This window comes from Mustela erminea, chromosome 6 (genome assembly GCF_009829155.1).
Source record: "Mustela erminea isolate mMusErm1 chromosome 6, mMusErm1.Pri, whole genome shotgun sequence".
NCBI lineage: Eukaryota > Metazoa > Chordata > Mammalia > Carnivora > Mustelidae > Mustela > Mustela erminea.
This window is the reverse complement of record NC_045619.1, coordinates 4,957,195-4,972,804: the sequence shown is the minus strand read 5'-3', so window position 1 is coordinate 4,972,804 and position 15,610 is coordinate 4,957,195. Positions and strand designations below refer to the sequence as shown.

General features: G+C 58.6%; 1 protein-coding gene across 2 annotated transcripts in view; it reads left to right on the top strand.

Annotated features, from left to right (window-relative positions):
• PARVB (parvin beta) overlaps positions 1-15,610 on the top strand; it is a 90,881-nt gene that overhangs the window by 58,038 nt on the left and 17,233 nt on the right. For both annotated transcript variants that reach the window (XM_032345994.1, XM_032345995.1), the window contains exons 4-8: positions 1,830-1,932; positions 7,448-7,588; positions 8,875-8,990; positions 11,763-11,821; positions 14,681-14,700. In XM_032345994.1, coding sequence (XP_032201885.1) covers positions 1,830-1,932; positions 7,448-7,588; positions 8,875-8,990; positions 11,763-11,821; positions 14,681-14,700 — 439 coding nt within the window. The remainder of the gene's footprint in view (positions 1-1,829; positions 1,933-7,447; positions 7,589-8,874; positions 8,991-11,762; positions 11,822-14,680; positions 14,701-15,610) is intronic.

The window sequence follows — 15,610 nt, the reverse complement described above, 5'->3', positions numbered from 1 at the left end:
CGGGGCGAAGCCTCAGAGACATGGCCGCAGAGGTCACGGAAGACTCCCCAGGGGAACTGGAAGGGAGGGCGGAGAGGAGGATACAGGCTGGGCAAGCATGGCGTCCGTGGAGGAAGATGCTGGAAGGCGGGAGGGGGGTGAGTCCGGCTTCCAGACCCCCGGCCAGGCTCCCAACCCAGGCAGCTGGCCCTGGGGAGGGAGCGGGAGGGAGCGGGCGGGGGACGGTGTGGGAGGACTGTCGCCGGCTTGTTCGCTGACCTTTCGGATGGCTTTGTCGAAACCAGAAGGCCGCAGAGCTGCTCACCTCTTTCTTCCTTCCTCCAGACCTGCGTTTCTGTTCCCTTCCATTCTTCATGGGATTGTGTGTCTGACTTAATATTTTTGAGTTAGTGGGAAAACAGAAGATGCTTCACAGAAATTTGCTTTGTGGCCTGTTTTGCAGGCTACATCTGTTTCAGAGGGTGACAGAGCACTCCATATTCTAGACTTGTGCCCTTTTGTTCGTCTTCGAGAGGGGCCATAACGTCCCAGTTCCAAAAGTTCACTGAGACCAATTAGGTAGTTTTATTAGTTTTGCCAGCACAGGAAGATCCTGTTCTGTTTTTGATTGAGTCTGTTCAGGCGTCCGTTTTCTTTAGTGGCTGACGTGGGATTGGCCAAATGCAATCCTGTTTCTCCATAGATCTCTTCACAGCGGAAGCTGTCATCTCTTATGATACGTTGGTCGTCGGTCGCCAGGAGGAGAGTGGAAACTTTGTTGAGAAAAGTCCCCAGCGGGAGGCTGGCCTAGAGAAGCGAGCGTGTGTTCACATGGAAACCGGGACGCCCACGTTCTGGGCAGCAGGACTCCCCAACGCCACGAAAAGTGGCGCCAGTGCAGAAGCCCTCAGCTATGACGAGTGGACCCACGAGACGTGACAGATCCGTGTGCCGGGGTGTCATTCTGCCACGGGAGGGAATAAGTTCTGACCCGGGTTTTGGAGCGTGTGAGCTCTGAAAACATTGTGCCTAGCCAGAGAAGCCAGACGCAGAATCTCCCGTATTACATAAAATACAATTGATACGAAATTTATAGAGAATCCCATTGGCATGAAAGTGCATTTATACGAAAGATCAGAATAGATGGATGCACAGACGGAGAGCAAGAGTGGAGTGGTGGGCAGGAGGGCTCGGAGGGCCTGCTACGGGCCGTGGGTTTCTTTTGGGGGCAATGACGTTGTTCTCAGTGGATCGTGGTGATGGGTGCACGAGTCCATGAAGACTACAAACCCCTGAATTGCACACTTTCGAAGGGTGGATGGTATAGGATGTCAATTCTATCTCAGTAAAGCTGTTAAAAGGAAGAGGGGCTCGGAGCTGTCCCATCACGGGCCGTCTGGGACAGCCTTCTCTCCAGGGCTGTAGGCTCAGGGTGACGGGAGCTGCTCTGGTGCAGATCCTGTGGGAGGGGAGGGATGGACGGATGTCGAATGGGCCACCTGTCGTGCCTCGGGCCGCGAGGGCCAGTGCTGCTGTCACGCATGTTACGCCTTCCTCCAAGCCGCCGGGCACAGGAATCCTCATTTCCCTTTCCTGAGAGCATCCCCGTCCACCCGAGCTCCCACCAGGAGGACGCCCAGGGTCACGGTGGTGGCAGCCCTCCACCCGTCCCCTCGTGAAATCCCACGCAAAGTCTAGCCGCCGAGGCCGTGTCTTTCCCTTCCTGTCTGCTCGGCTGCTGTGCTGGGGTGCGTCCCGGTGCCCAGCAGCGCTCAGTTCCCGGGTCTGCTCTGGCGGTGCCCTGGTCTGCCTGGCATGGCAAGTGAGGCCATGACGCTCCTTGTCCGCAGGTTCTCATTGATTGGATCAATGACGTCCTGGTGGAGGAGAGAATCATCGTGAAGCAGCTGGAGGAGGACTTTTACGACGGGCAGGTGCTACAGAAGCTCTTGGGTGAGTCTCGGGCATCCCCAGCAAAGGGCCACTAGATTCTCTGCAAGGGGGCATGGGCTGCTCGTCCTCAGGGCAGCCTTGGAGCCGCAGCTCTGAGCCCACGCTCCAGGTGGCGGCTCCTCGTTGCAGCAGGCCACGCCCAGATTCCAGAACGTTCCCGCGGGGCCAGGGAGAAGGGACAAGAATGGTGCCGCTTCCTCTGCAGGCCAGCCCTCCTGCGGGGGGGGAGGTGGGGGGGGTGGGGAGGGAATGGCCTGATGCAATTTGCCCTGAAAGACATGCGATTGGTGATGGCCCATGTCATTCCCTTACTCTGCCCATCCTCTGAAAGTACATCGGGAGGGAAAAGTTGTGCTTGTGTTGGTCATTCGTCCGTTGGACGAAGATTCAGCTTGTGGTAGGTTTGGGTCTGGGCTCCGGAGATGCAGTGGTAACAATAGGGAGGGGGTCTCCTCGCCCACCTGTGCCCCTGATTTCAGCAGAGGGAGGAAGGAGAAATGTTACAGGACACAGACAGGTGCTTTAAGAGAGTGGCACACGCTAGGAAGGAAGCCAGAGGGTCATGGGCTGGAGAGGGTCTGGTGGTGGGGGCGGCCCTCTGGGGAGGGGACATCTGAGCAGATGTCTCAGAAAGAACATTCTGGGCCAAGACTCTGAGGTGAGGAAGAGAGTAGTGTTTAAAGACCCGTGGGAAGAGCCTGCAGGAGGTGGGGGAGAGGGGTCATGGGGGCTGGACAGGGCTGGGAAATGGGACGAGGCAGGTCGCATCCAGCTCTGGTCGACCAAGGCTTTTATTCCACGTGATTGGAAGCCGCTAGGGCTTTTGAGCAGGGCCATGACATGATCCGAGCTAAGCGTTTTACAAAGTCATCTGGGCTTCTGGGTACAGAAGGGAGGGCTCGGGGGCAGAAGCTGAGATCACGCGGGAGATCAGGGAGCCTGGGTATCAGATGACGTGGCTCAGATTGGGGGGGTGCAGACCCCGGGGGAGAGATCTTGGAGGTTGGAGCTGACGTCGAGGCTGACGTGACAGCTGGGTTTGTCCCTGAGCAGCTGGGGAACCAGAAGCCCCTTGGGAGGAGGGTGGGTTGGGGGTTGAGGAGGTGGGTATTGCAGGAACCAGGGCCTGTTCTAGCTCAGTCAGCGGCCAGGTGAGGGTGGAGAGCTCAGCAGCCCAGAGCTGATGCTTCACACCGTGGTACCTGGGAGCCTCTCCCAGAGAGGACGGCCCAGATTTGTGAGTTGGCCGAATGCCACACGGCCAAGAATTTCTCAGGATTTGGCTGAGCCAAGGATCCCCATCTCGGAATGACTCTCCGAGGTACAAGCCCAAATCTGAAACGGTATCGGGGTTGGTAATCACTATCGCCTGTTTATTATTAAAAATGGCAGATTGAATTGTTACATTGTATACCTGAAACTGATCTAACACTGTACGTGGATTATGTGCAGATTTAAAAAAAAAGCATCAGTCAGAGTTCTGGTGTTTTAGATCATTTTGTTGGTATAGTCATTCCCGGGGTCATCCTCAGCCCTGTCGGGGGCTACAGTGCCCTCAGGGTCATCACAGTGGACACGCGCGGTGACCCACCCTTTCAGTAGAGACGGGAGGGGAGTGCACGTATCTTTGGATCCGGAGGCAAGGATTCTTCCGATGGGGGAGCTGCCCGGGTTACCGGATGTCCTCCCTGTCTGAGGTGAGGATCGAGCTCCCCTTCGGCCCTTGGACTCAAAGCGTTGGCAGTGGGTGATGCTGCTGTCAGGAAACGGGCCCTCTAGCAGGTGCCTGGCTTCCTGGCAGAGAGAGGTTCTTCCTAGCAGTTTCAGAAGCAAACTTCAGAGTAATAGCACTCAGATTTTTTTCCTTCTGAGGCTTTTGCATGCCCCTGTGGCTCCGTTAACCCAATTGCTTGAAAAAATCATGTCCTGAGCCTGAGTTCTAGTGGGGGAGTGGGGGGTAGGGGGGTCCTCGATACTGTCACCAATCATAGGACGGGCTCTGAATTTGCCTGTCTACGATGCTGGTGCCCACCAGGCAACAAGTGACAGGGGGGTCTTTAGAGCAGGTATCAGGTAAGGAGTCTTGCCCCTTGAGGCATGTCCTTTGGTCCCCTCCTCTGCCGGCAGATTCCACACGCGCTGTGAAGCTACGTGATTTTCCATTGTCCCGCGTTGGCTGTGTTACCCACAGAGTGTCACGGGAGCGACCCTTGCTCGGCAGCCTCTGTCGGAGCAGCTGCCTTCTGTCCCTTGTCAGTATCTTACCTGAGTACTTGATCAGGCGATTCTAAAATCACTCCTGTGTCAAGGGGGTTGGCACACTGGTCTGCGGGAGGAAGAGACCCGTGGAGGAGAATATTCGGGTCTGAACAGAAAATCAGCGCGTGCTGCCTGCTCGTCGATGGCTTATTGCTGGCTTACTGACGAGTTGCCGCAGTGACCGTGTGAGCACGTGGTCCACGAGCCCAGGGCTAGCAGGAATCGCACCCGGGTGGACTAGACATTGGGCTCGTCACTGTCTCCAAAGGTAGAAGCCGACGCCAAAAAGGAGACTGTGGCAAGGGCCAAGGCCAAAGCTGACTTCTGTGCACCTGGGGAGAGGAGAGGTCTGCGGCCGGGGCCATGCCTGGTCAGGAAGGGGTCAGAAAGAGGAGGAGCCCGTGAAGGAGTCTGAGGGTCCAGCCGTGAGGGAGGAGGCCCCCGGGGAGTGCTCCCTCGGGAGGGGTAGAGAAAGGGTATTTCAAGGAGGCGGGAGTGAGAACAGAGGGCGGAGTGTGAGTCCCCAGCACGACCCCGGATGGGTCCCTCTTCTTCAGCGCAGACTCTGGAAACAGCTGCCGACTCTGCCCCGTGGCAGGCTTCAGGCCATTTGCGGGCAGAGGGTGGGTGCTGCTGCCAGGGTCCCCAGGGGGCTCCCGGGCCCACTGGGGTCCTGCTTCTAACTCACGGAGCTCCCTTCTCCTTGCAAAAGGCAGGCCTCCCTGCGCAAGGCATGTTCACGGCTCCGCATTCAGCCGCAGCACGTTTGCCGGCCACATCTGAGGACCACCCCCACCCCCGGCGTCTTCCGTCCCTCTCCGTGCTCCGAAGGCAGGTGCTGCCGCAGCAAAGCCTGTCACTAGGCGGTGACGCAGACGACGCGGGCAGCCCGTCTGATCCAGCAGGACTGGCCTTGGGCAGCACCCGCGAACCACTAGCCTCCTCAGTTCCTGTCCTGGGCTGGATTGTGTCCCCCCCACCCCGCCCTGAAGTCCCCCTGCCCAGAAGTCCTCTAAGTTGAAATCGTAATCCCTAGAACCTCGCAGTATGACTGTAGTTGGAGACAGGGTCTTTCTAGAGGTTGTTAGGTTGAAATGAGGTCATTGGAAGGTGGCCTCTAAACCCATAGGGCTGGGGTCCTTTTAAGAAGAGGAAAGCAAGCACAGATGTACGTGAGGACCTGGGGAAAGAGGCCTCAGGGGAGACCGGCTTTGCTGACCCCCAGTCTCCAGTCTCTAACCCCCAGTCTCCAGTCTCTAACCTCCAGTCTCCAGTCTCTAGTCCCCAGTCTCCAATCTCTAACCTCCAGTCTCCAGTCTCTAACCCCCAGTCTCCAGTCTCCAACCCCCAGTCTCCAGTCTCTAACCCCCAGTCTCCAGTCTCTAGTCCCCAGTCTCCAGTCTCTAACCTCCAGTCTCCAGTCTCTAACCCCCAGTCTCCAGTCTCTAACCTCCAGTCTCCAGTCTCTAACCTCCAGTCTCCAGTCTCCAACCCCCAGTCTCCAGTCTCTAACCCCCAGTCTCCAGTCTCTAGTCCCCAGTCTCCAGTCTCTAACCCCCAGTCTCCAGTCTCTAACCCCCAGTCTCCAGTCTCTAGTCCCCAGTCTCCAGTCTCTAACCCCCAGTCTCCAGTCTCTAGTCCCCAGTCTCCAGTCTCTAACCCCCAGTCTCCAGTCTCTAACCCCCAGTCTCCAATCTCTAACCTCCAGTCTCCAGTCTCTAACCTCCAGGGTCCTGAGCGCAAGCTGACATCGTTTACGCCCCGTCTGTGGGGCTCTGTTCCCGGACCCCTACCAGGCCCTCCTCCAGCCACCGCGTTCAGGCTGCCGTTCTGCAGGGTTGCCTGGTGGAGGGGGTGGCAGAGCGCGCCAGGCTCCCCGTCTCCCAGCAGGCGAGGCTTTGGGACCTCCTGGCTCTGTCAACCTCCTTCCTTCCGCAGGACCCTGCGCTCCGCCCTGTCACACCTGGGGGTCCTGCTGTGTATTTTGAGGGTGTCCGTACGGTATGGAGCAGCTGTGGCTTATCTAGCTGGGACCTACCCGAGGCAGAGGGACATCAAAATACGTAAACGGCAACGACTCACAGCCCCCGCAGGACGCCCTTGGTGGAGGTGCTTTGTTTCGCTTCTAGCCCTCGAGGCGGCGGCGGCGGCGACTGGCAGCCCGATGTGGTGGTGGTGGTGAGGCTGCCGGCCCGCTGGGGAGCCTCCTGTCTGCTGCATCTGGCCCCAGGACGGTGCCTGGCACACAGGGGCTCAGATAGCTCTTTTGTGAGCTAAGGAAGGAATGAGGCAGGGAGGGAGGGGCGCCCCAAGCCCCGCAGGTGTTGCTCTACACTATGATCCTGCAGGGAATATTAACATGGTTTCCTCTTGTTCTGATGAGGGCAGGGGAGGACACAGGGAGAGAATGTTGGGTGAGGGGCCTCCGTACGCAGGGCTTTGCTGGGGGCCACCTGCAAAACGGGATCCCCACCGTGCCCGGCCTGGACTCCACGGCTGGCATGCTGTCCCTCCTGTCGGGGCCACGGCCAGCAGCCACGTCCTGGCTCGTGGCCGGTCGGGCTCTGCGTCAGGCAGCACGGTCACCCTCCCGGGAAACAGGTCACCGTGTTCTGCTGCTGCTGTTGCTTTGCTGAGGAGTGACAGCCCGTCAGGGGGACAGCTGGGTCGTAGAGACCCTTCTCCCCTTGCCCCTTAGCAGGTGGGGGACCTGTGTGGGGGAGGGGGTGTGGGCGGAGCTTGCCCCTGGGCCGGGCTTGGGGTCTGTCCTAGATCTCAGGCAGATGGGGCGGTCTTGTCAGGGTCCCCCAGGTTGCTCCCGGCTCACTCTCAGGGATAAAGTCCTTCGTGGCAGTGTCTGCGAACATCCCGCCGTCCTTACCGCGGTGTCCTGCTGTTGGAGAAACAAGGGACCCACTGCACTGCCTGTCCTGCTCTGGGCCCATCCCCAGAGTCCCTGCGGGTCCCCCCCCTGCCTCGCAAGTGCACCTCGAGTCATTTTCCCATGTCACGTGCCTAGAATGTTCCTAAGCGGGACACCTCCCGTTCTGGCCTCGACCTCCACACCCCCTTTCCCGCTCTAGAGTACTTTCCCAAGGAGCACGAAGGACTAGAAAGCTCCAAGCGCTGTGATGATCTGCTCGCCCCAGTCTGGGGGAGGGAGCGGCCGGCCCCCTTGCAGCTGGGTCACTGGTGGCCCTGAGACCCTCCAGCGTCTCCTGACCCCTGTGTCTTGCTCTTGTCCTTCTCGTTGTAGAAAAGCTGGCGGACTGCAAGCTGAACGTGGCTGAGGTGACGCAGTCCGAGATCGGGCAGAAGCAGAAGCTGCAGACGGTGCTCGAAGCTGTGCACGGCCTGCTGCGGCCCCACGGCTGGGCGCTCCAGTGGACCGTTGACTGTGAGTGGTCTCGGGGGCCGCCGGGCCTGTCCCCACAGCTTGCCATGCTGTCATTCATCGTGGCCTCTCTGGGCTTGCACGTTCAAAACCCGTTCCCGCTGCTGCTGTCTGGAAGGCAGTGAGACGGGCCAAAGCCAGTGTCCCCGACCTTGGGAGCTCGCTCCTGGGTGAGGGACAAAGTCACGCCTGTCACTGCCTTTTTCCCCCCCGTGCTTTAGAGAGGAGAGATGTTTCTGGTCTGGTGGGGCAGGGGAGGCTCCCAGAGGAAGTAGGGGAAAGAGAGAGAAGCTCTGTGGGGTTCTTGGAAGGGAGCCAAGCGCATACACCAGTGGCCCCGACAGCACGATCCCCAGGAAGAGGTTCCTGCCGGCCTCTGGGTAGATCCCGGAGTGCGCTTGCACGGCCGGTATGAGGCGTCACGGTCTTCCCAGCCCAGACGTGACACGGGAAGGTGAAGAACTAAAGCCAGAAAGTTCTTTGTCAGGAGCCCCCCTCCCCCCGCCCCCCGCCCCCACCCCATCCTCAGTATAGGACAGGCAGGGCCTGGCGGGGAAGCTCTCCCTGCTGCCAGGGTCCCCTGGGCTTTGGAGGAACGAGCCTCAGGCTGTAGTGACGGCGCCTGGTTTCTTGGCATCGGGATGTGTCAGAGACCCAGGCCTGCCTCTAGGGTCGTGGGCGCCGTGGGGGAGGACTGGGGTGTTTGGAAGCTGTAAGCCTGCGTGGGAGTGAGTATGACCGCACCTGTCCGAGGACTGGAGAGCTGGAGTGGGGGGACGGCAGCCAGGGACCGAGGCGGGGCGGGGGTTCCCATCTCCCCGCTCCGAGTGCCGTCCCCCCCGTTCCTGTCCCTCGTGCAGGCCGTGGATGGGGCAGAGGGAGGCCTGAGCGGCCGGGAGGGTGATGCACGTTATTGTGACCCCTAAGTGGCCACGATGACCCATTTTCCACAAAATGCTCCCTTCCCTGGGCTAACCTCACTCTCCTGCCCGCTCTGTGTCCTCACCACCCCACCCCTGCTGACCCCTTTTACAAATGCTGTGCTTGGAAAGCGGTTGCCCGTGTCACCTGCAAGTCAACAGGAAGGAAAGCTAATGAGACAGGAGAAGTAGACTCGCACAAGGCATTCGTCATCTTCATTTTCCCGTGGCCTCCGCGCCCCCCCCCCCCACCGTGGTTTTCCTCCGCGGTCTCGTTTGGATGCAGCGTCTTTATTGCCTTTTGGACCTGGGCTCGGGGTTCCTGCGGAGCCTGACCTAAACCAGCTCCTGTCTTCCCTCCCCGACCAGCAATCCACGGGAAGAACCTGGTGGCCATCCTGCACCTGCTCGTGGCCCTGGCCATGCACTTCCGGGCCCCGATCCGCCTCCCAGAGCACGTGTCCATTCAAGTGGTGGTCGTGCGGGTGAGTAGCGGGCGGCGGGGTGGGTGTGCGGATGCTTTTCTCGCGTGGACTCCCCCCACGGCTGCTTTTCTTCCCTCCCTCCTGTGCGGCCACCTTCTGTTCTCCCCTCTTGACAAAATGTGTGTCTTGCCCTGGCTTGGGGACACATGTCAGAGCCGGAACAATGGCACTGATTTGGAGAGAGGCAGATTCAAAGGCAATGAGTGTGTTGAGGTTTAATTTTCCAGCATTTTTTTAAAAAGAACATTCATTTCTCTCCAAAGCCAAGTGGTTGGAATTCAGTTCTCTTGAATGAGCTTATTACTCACCGGAGCGGGTTGAGACCAGCGGTATGAAATGGATACCCTGATGAAAGCTTTCTCTGCATCTGCTGTGAATTATCTCCTCCAGTCCCCGCGATTGCCCTCTTAGGGTCGTTTCTTTTGCTTCCCTTGGAGAGGTGTAACTGGGAGCTGGGGTCCTTCTGGCAGGGGCAAAGCAGCCTTTCCTGCCGCGTCCCCTGCGTTGAAGGGGACAGACCCAGTCCCAGCTCTGTGTTTGCGGTCTTGTCCAGTAAATGCATAGGAAGCACCTACTGTGTACTTGGCCCTGAGCCCTGGCTGTCGGGGACACCAAACGGGGAAAACACTTTGCTTGCGAAAGCACCACTCTCTTGCCAGACCGATGAGGTTTTGCTCGGAACCCGAATGTCTGTGTGTTCATGCACTGCGATGTCCAACTCCACTCTTTCCCTTAGCGGCTCTGTGCCTTCTGCGGGCTGCAACTGCGCCTCTGGCTGGTCCTGGTTTTATGAAGCGCCTGTCCCCTCCATTACCCTGAGAGCTCTGCCCGGACCCTGCGGGGCGGGAATGTCCCCTTTCTGGCATCAGGCGAGGGTTACTCCCCCCCCCGCCATGCTGTGGGGCCCCTGCTTGCTTCCTAAGGAGGGAGGTTTATGGTCCATGGTGGTGATGGGGTCGGGGACCGATTCTGCTGCCCCAGCCCTCGGGGCTCACCCATGGCTACCAGCCGGGAAAGGCTTCGCAAGGACACATGGGCATGTGGTTCTCAAACCCGTGTCCATCAGTCTCGGGGCCCCATGAGCGCTGTGTGGCTTGGTGATTAAGGCATTTCCTTTCAGGCTGTGCTTGGGTCCAAGAAAATCTTTTGGGTTTTCAAAAAGTTTTACTGATGCGGGCAAGCACTTGCTGGCGCCTCCTGCCTGACCAGGGTTACGGAAGGATGCTTCGGGCCACATCCAAAGGGGCATGCATCGGAGGGCGGAGGTCCTGAGAACTGGCCGGCCTCTGGCCTCAGAAGCCGTCCTCCCAGACCCCAAGGCCTGGCCCTCCGTGTTCGATTCTCTGGTTGGAGATGGGCGATGCAAGGAATGTGGAGGTCCAAGGAGGGAAGGGCTAAGGACGGGGCCTCGTCACTACCCAGCAGCGTGGCCACGGGTGAGCCCTTGATTTCTCCGAGTTGCAGTGATTTCCTCCAGAGATCTGAGATGATGTTATAAAACTGAAATACTCAGCCTCGTGTGTCTGCTCCCTCGCCCCGGGCCTGGCGTCGAGTAGGTGCCCAAAAGCTGTGTGGATACGTGAGGGAGCGAAGTGTCTCTGGCCTTGCTGGCGGCTCTCGGGGAGCCCGTGGGTGCTGACGGGCTCCGCTGCAGGGTGCCTGCTTTTCACCAGCAAGAACCAGCCGCGAGGCTTCCCTGGAGGCCACGTTCTGGAAGGGCTGGGGAGCTCCGATCTCCAGAGGTGTCCACGGTGGGCCCCCCTGCTAGGGAGTGAGTTCCCCGTGTCTCGAGGGGTTCACGTAAGGGCTTACAGTGGTTGGATTAGCTGGCTGGTGAGAGCTGCCCTGGGGTCTGGGGACATGCAGGCTACTCCCCATCCCTGAACCCCCACCCTGCCACCATCCAGGCCTCTTCACACCTGTGGGCTTCCGGAGAATTCCGTCACACACAGTGTTGTGTCCTAGCACTGCTGTTGCAAAAGACCACAGCCTGGGTGTTTAAAATAACAGACATTGTTCCTTCACTGTTAGGGAGGCCGGAAGGCCTACAGAGGACTTGGCAGGGCCCCGCTCCCTCCAAAGCCTCCGGGGGAGGATCGTGCCTTCCCCTTCCAGCTTCTGGTGGCTGCACGCAGCCCTCCGGGTTCCCAGTCTTGTAGGTGCGTCTGTCCAGCCACTGGCTCTGTTGTCAGTCTTCCTTCTGTGCCTGTGGCTGTTTTCTCTTACGAAGGCTCCAGTTGTGTTGGATTTGGGACCTACCCTAGTGCCTTATGGCTTCCTCTTAACTAGCTCTATCTGCCAACACCGTGTTTCCAAACAAGGTCACGTTCCGAGGTTCGGAACGGACATGACGTCTGGGGTGGACGGTGTGGGGGAGGCATCCTACTTAGGCAAGCGTGCCTGTCCTTACACTGGCTGCTCCTCTTGTTATGGGGATTCCCTGTGCCCCGTCCCTCTCCCAGCTGCACGGCATACCGGTTCCCTTGGGGAGCTAGGGTATTAATCCTGACAACCCCCTGCCCCCGCCAGCGGCCTGCTCTCAGAGCAAGGCAGAGAGGCTAGGGAGAGGGTGGAGGAGGGGAGGGGGCAGTTTCCAGCCACCAAAAGGGTCACCCCCTGGAGTCACCTGCAGTCCGCCCCTGCAGGCATGGCTTGGATGCTGTCCAGTGTGGTCTGCACGCAGCTCAGGACCACGCCAGTGAGATCCTTCCTCCTGTCCCCTCTGCCTGCCCACGTGTTGGTGTGCTTATTTGTTCGTTTTGGGGTTTGCAGAAGCGAGAAGGCCTGCTGCACTCCAGCCACGTCACGGAGGAGCTGACCACGACAACGGAGTAAGTGGACACCAGCCGGGGACCAGCACGGACGCGGGGGGCCCACTTGTGCGCGCGTCCCTCAACCCAGGGATGAGATCCGCTGTCCTAGCTTTAGGACCTGTGTGCACTTTTTCTTCAAGGATTTTTTTTTTCCCTTGCAAGGAAGGGCAAGATAGTTTGATTTGGTATTTAAATGAGAAATTCTCCCAAATAGAAAAGTAGGCAAACCACATGCGGCACGGGAATTAGAACTTACCGAGGCGGCCTGAAATCTTTTCTGGAACGGCACCAAGAACGATAAGCAAATAGAAATAGAACCGATCCCATTCAGAATCTCCTACAAGGAGGAAACGGTTAAGGGGAATTTAAAACCTTGAGCTTTTGTAAGGTGAGTGTGCTGGCGTCTTCAGAGTTTTCCGTGTGAGGACGGAGTTCTTCTCCGAAGCCTTTGGACATATATTCCTTATTTTAGAAGGTGAACTTCGAGAAGGCTGGGTGAGGGGAGAAGGGGTTCAGAATGGTCAGGGGACCCCTTGTCGCAGCTCATCTGTGCGCCTGGGCATCAGCTCCGTGGGAGAGAGCCACACTTCTGACCCAGAAATTCCTTTGAGAGCCTGTGGTCTGTCGCTCTTCTCGTAGGGAAAGCCGGACGGCAACTTTTAAGACGTCTAAAAGGCTTCAAATCTACTGAACGTAGCCAGTCAAATGGTCTGTTTTGCAGGTAGCTTTTAGGAGCCCCCCCACGGCCCCTTGTTAAGGATCTTTAAAAATTCACTGCATTGGTGCCCCAAACCTGGTTCAGATGAAACAGAACATGAACGATGGATCGTCTCGGTGAGCGCTCCTGCTCCGTCCCCTGAGTGATTGATTCCCGTGTCACCGGACGTGTCACGTCCGGTCTTTCACAGATCCAGGCTGACACGGAGACCATTCTGGAGTGGGAGCTGCCGGGTGAATTGGGAAGCCACTGCCATGTGGCCTGAGAGGGAGCACATCTGTTCCAAATCCATGGGGGTGGGGTGGGGTGGGGGAGGGGCGGCGCAAGGGACAAGGGACCTGGTGCTCAGTTCAGCCTGGCCTGTTTGGGAGCAGGAGGAGGGGAATGAGGAGTGGGGTGGTGTTTTATGATTATGTTACAAGCTCCCCTCCAAATCCAAGCAGCTTAAAACGACAGTCCGTTACCTGCTGATGACGCTGTGGATTGGACTGGGCTGGGCTAAGCCGGGCAGGTTGTTCAGTTCATCTGGTGCTTGGTGGTGGCGGTGGCAGGCCTCTGTCCCTGTACCTGTGCCTCGTCCTTGGGGTCCTGGGCTTCCTCCCAGGGCGCCCTCAGGGTTCCGGCCCCCTGCCCCATGCGGTGTCCTCATATTCCGTGGGTCAGAGCAAGTCACAAGATCATCCTGGGTGGGGAGGTGGAGACGCACTGCCTGCCGTTGGGAGAGACAGCTGGGCCTGTGGCAGGGGTGGGGGTGCAGCCCTGGAAGGGACTGTGGCCAGGGTTTGGTGACCTGAGGGCGGGCAGCTGGGGGAGTTAGGAGCTCTGGAACCAGAGCTAGCGGGGGTGAGGGGTGGGTAGAGGGTGGTGAATGGCCCGTACAGCTCACAGCAGTGACCAGCATGAGGGCACTGTGCTGGGCACTGGGAGGTGGAGGGGTTTGGGACAGGGGCTAGCAGGCTAGCTGGTGACGAAGGCCGTGTCTGTAGAAATGTGGATTCCAGCCCAGGCAGCTTGTGGGAAGTGCTGTGTGGTCCCAGACTCAGGATGGGGAGGGATCGCCAGTCTCCTGTCTGGTCTCCCCGACTCTGGGCGTGCTCTCCCCAATCCCTCCCCCTCTGTGTGGCCATAGGGCATTGGGTGGAGCATCTAAATCATCAGATGTCTGCGAAAACCACAAAGTACTGTCCCATCAGCCCGCTGGCCTTCCCACTCCTTCTGGCCTTGGCATTCTGGCAGCCCAGCGTCCTGCAGCCCCAGAGATCCTCTGCACCTTCTGTCTAGCCTCGGCCTCCTTCCTGTCTCTTTCTAGAGCCGGTTCTGAGGTCCCCTCCTCCAGGAAGCCCTCCCTGTTTGCCAAACACAAATGGCTGGCTTCCTTTTAGTTCCCGTAGCATCTCCTGTATGTGACACTTTGGGTACACGTGGACTGTGTTGAAATGGGAGCTTATGGGGCAGGGCCATGGGGTTCATGGGAGTGGGCTGTTTATTTCTGCATTTTCATGGCATGCCCATAGTATCTGCTCAAGAAGTATTTGTTAAATAAGTTGGAGCCTAAAGACTCGAGTCTAGAGGCATTTGGGGACGATCTGAAGACCCCCTCGCCTCTCAGGAAGCTCAAGCAGGGGAGGACCTGTGCCCGGGGCCCTCGTAGTCCTCATGGAGGGACTAGCCTCTCTGCCTTGTGGTTTCAGCCTCCACCTGCTAGATCAGGGTCCAGCCTCTGATTCTTTAGGATCCCTGAGTTTTGTGTTTCTCTGAACGGGCAGCTTACCACGGTGGGACCCTTGGGTGATCTGCACCCTGGACTTCAAAGTTTACCATTCAGCGACCCCAGAAGACCTGTTATCTGCTGAACCATTCTTCCTGTTAACTGCTCCCATAATTTAATCCCCCCAAATGGCCTTCAGGGGTGGTTTGATTCAAGGTGGCCACTTGCTGCTGATCCTGTGCTCACATTTAGAAACCCACACACGCACCTGGCGTTTGTGATGAGAGGGACGGAGAATCTGTTTCAAGACAGAATTTACATTTTTGTAAAGAGCCCTTCAGCAGGACAATTTGGGGCTCCGACTTTGGGGTTCCCTCCATCGTGACCTCACCGCACTGTGTCTGAGCGCCCGCTGACAGCTCTCTCTCTCTCCCTCTGTTCTTGTTTGCAGGAGGATGATGGGTCGCTTCGGTAAGTACCTGTAGGGCGGGCGGGTCCAAGGTCACGGGCACTTGCGGGCTGTGGCAAGAAGTTCCCAGATGCTGTCCCCCAGGGTGCAGGGCCCACAGGACCCTGTGGGGTCTCCTGTACCTCCCCCTGGGGTCTGTCTGCTTCTCTGAGCTGCTGCAGGCAGTGGGGGGGATAAGAAAAGCCTGGTGGGGGGGTGACGAGGTCGGGACTCCCTTTAGTCCCCAGAGAGCTGTTCCCAACCCCGTGGCAAGCAGCATGACCCTACCTTCTTCTCCGCGAGGGGCGGCAGATGGCAGGACAGCTAGGGACCTCGTTTAAACCCTCCAGGGTGGGGAGTCTGTGCCGTAGCTAGAGGCCGTGTGAGTGAAGCTCATTGCTTTGGAGACTATTTTGAAACAGAAAGCTCTGGACCCCCAAAGGCCACGTTCTGCAGGGAGTACGGCTGTTAGCAGAAGTGGAAGCCAAGTACACGTGTTCCCGCGTGCCCTTCAAGCGTGCCCGGCTGGAGTTCATCCTGTAGCTGTGGGGTCCCCAGGGGGAAGCCTGCCACCCTGGAGTCAGCCATGGGTCTGACCACAGGGCCCCGTCCCCTCACGGGTATCGTAGGGGCCCGTGGCACGCCACTGTGGCTTGTGTGCGAAGAGGGGACGTGGGTCCCTGTTGATGTCCTCAGACGTCCTGAAGTAAGCCTAATGCCGCGCTGGGGAAGTTCACGGTCTTCACGATTTTTGAGTAGCGATTCAGTCTTTTTACGTGTCTTTGTTATTTTAAAGAAAGGGAGGAAGAGGGAACCGTCCCATGTCCAGTTGGGGGTGTCCCATGGCAGTGGGGAGTGCAGGCCACAGGGCCGGTGTGGGCTCCTGGAGGGGACAGGGGTCAGGCCCTGGGTCTGAGTAGGGCCGTCAGAGCA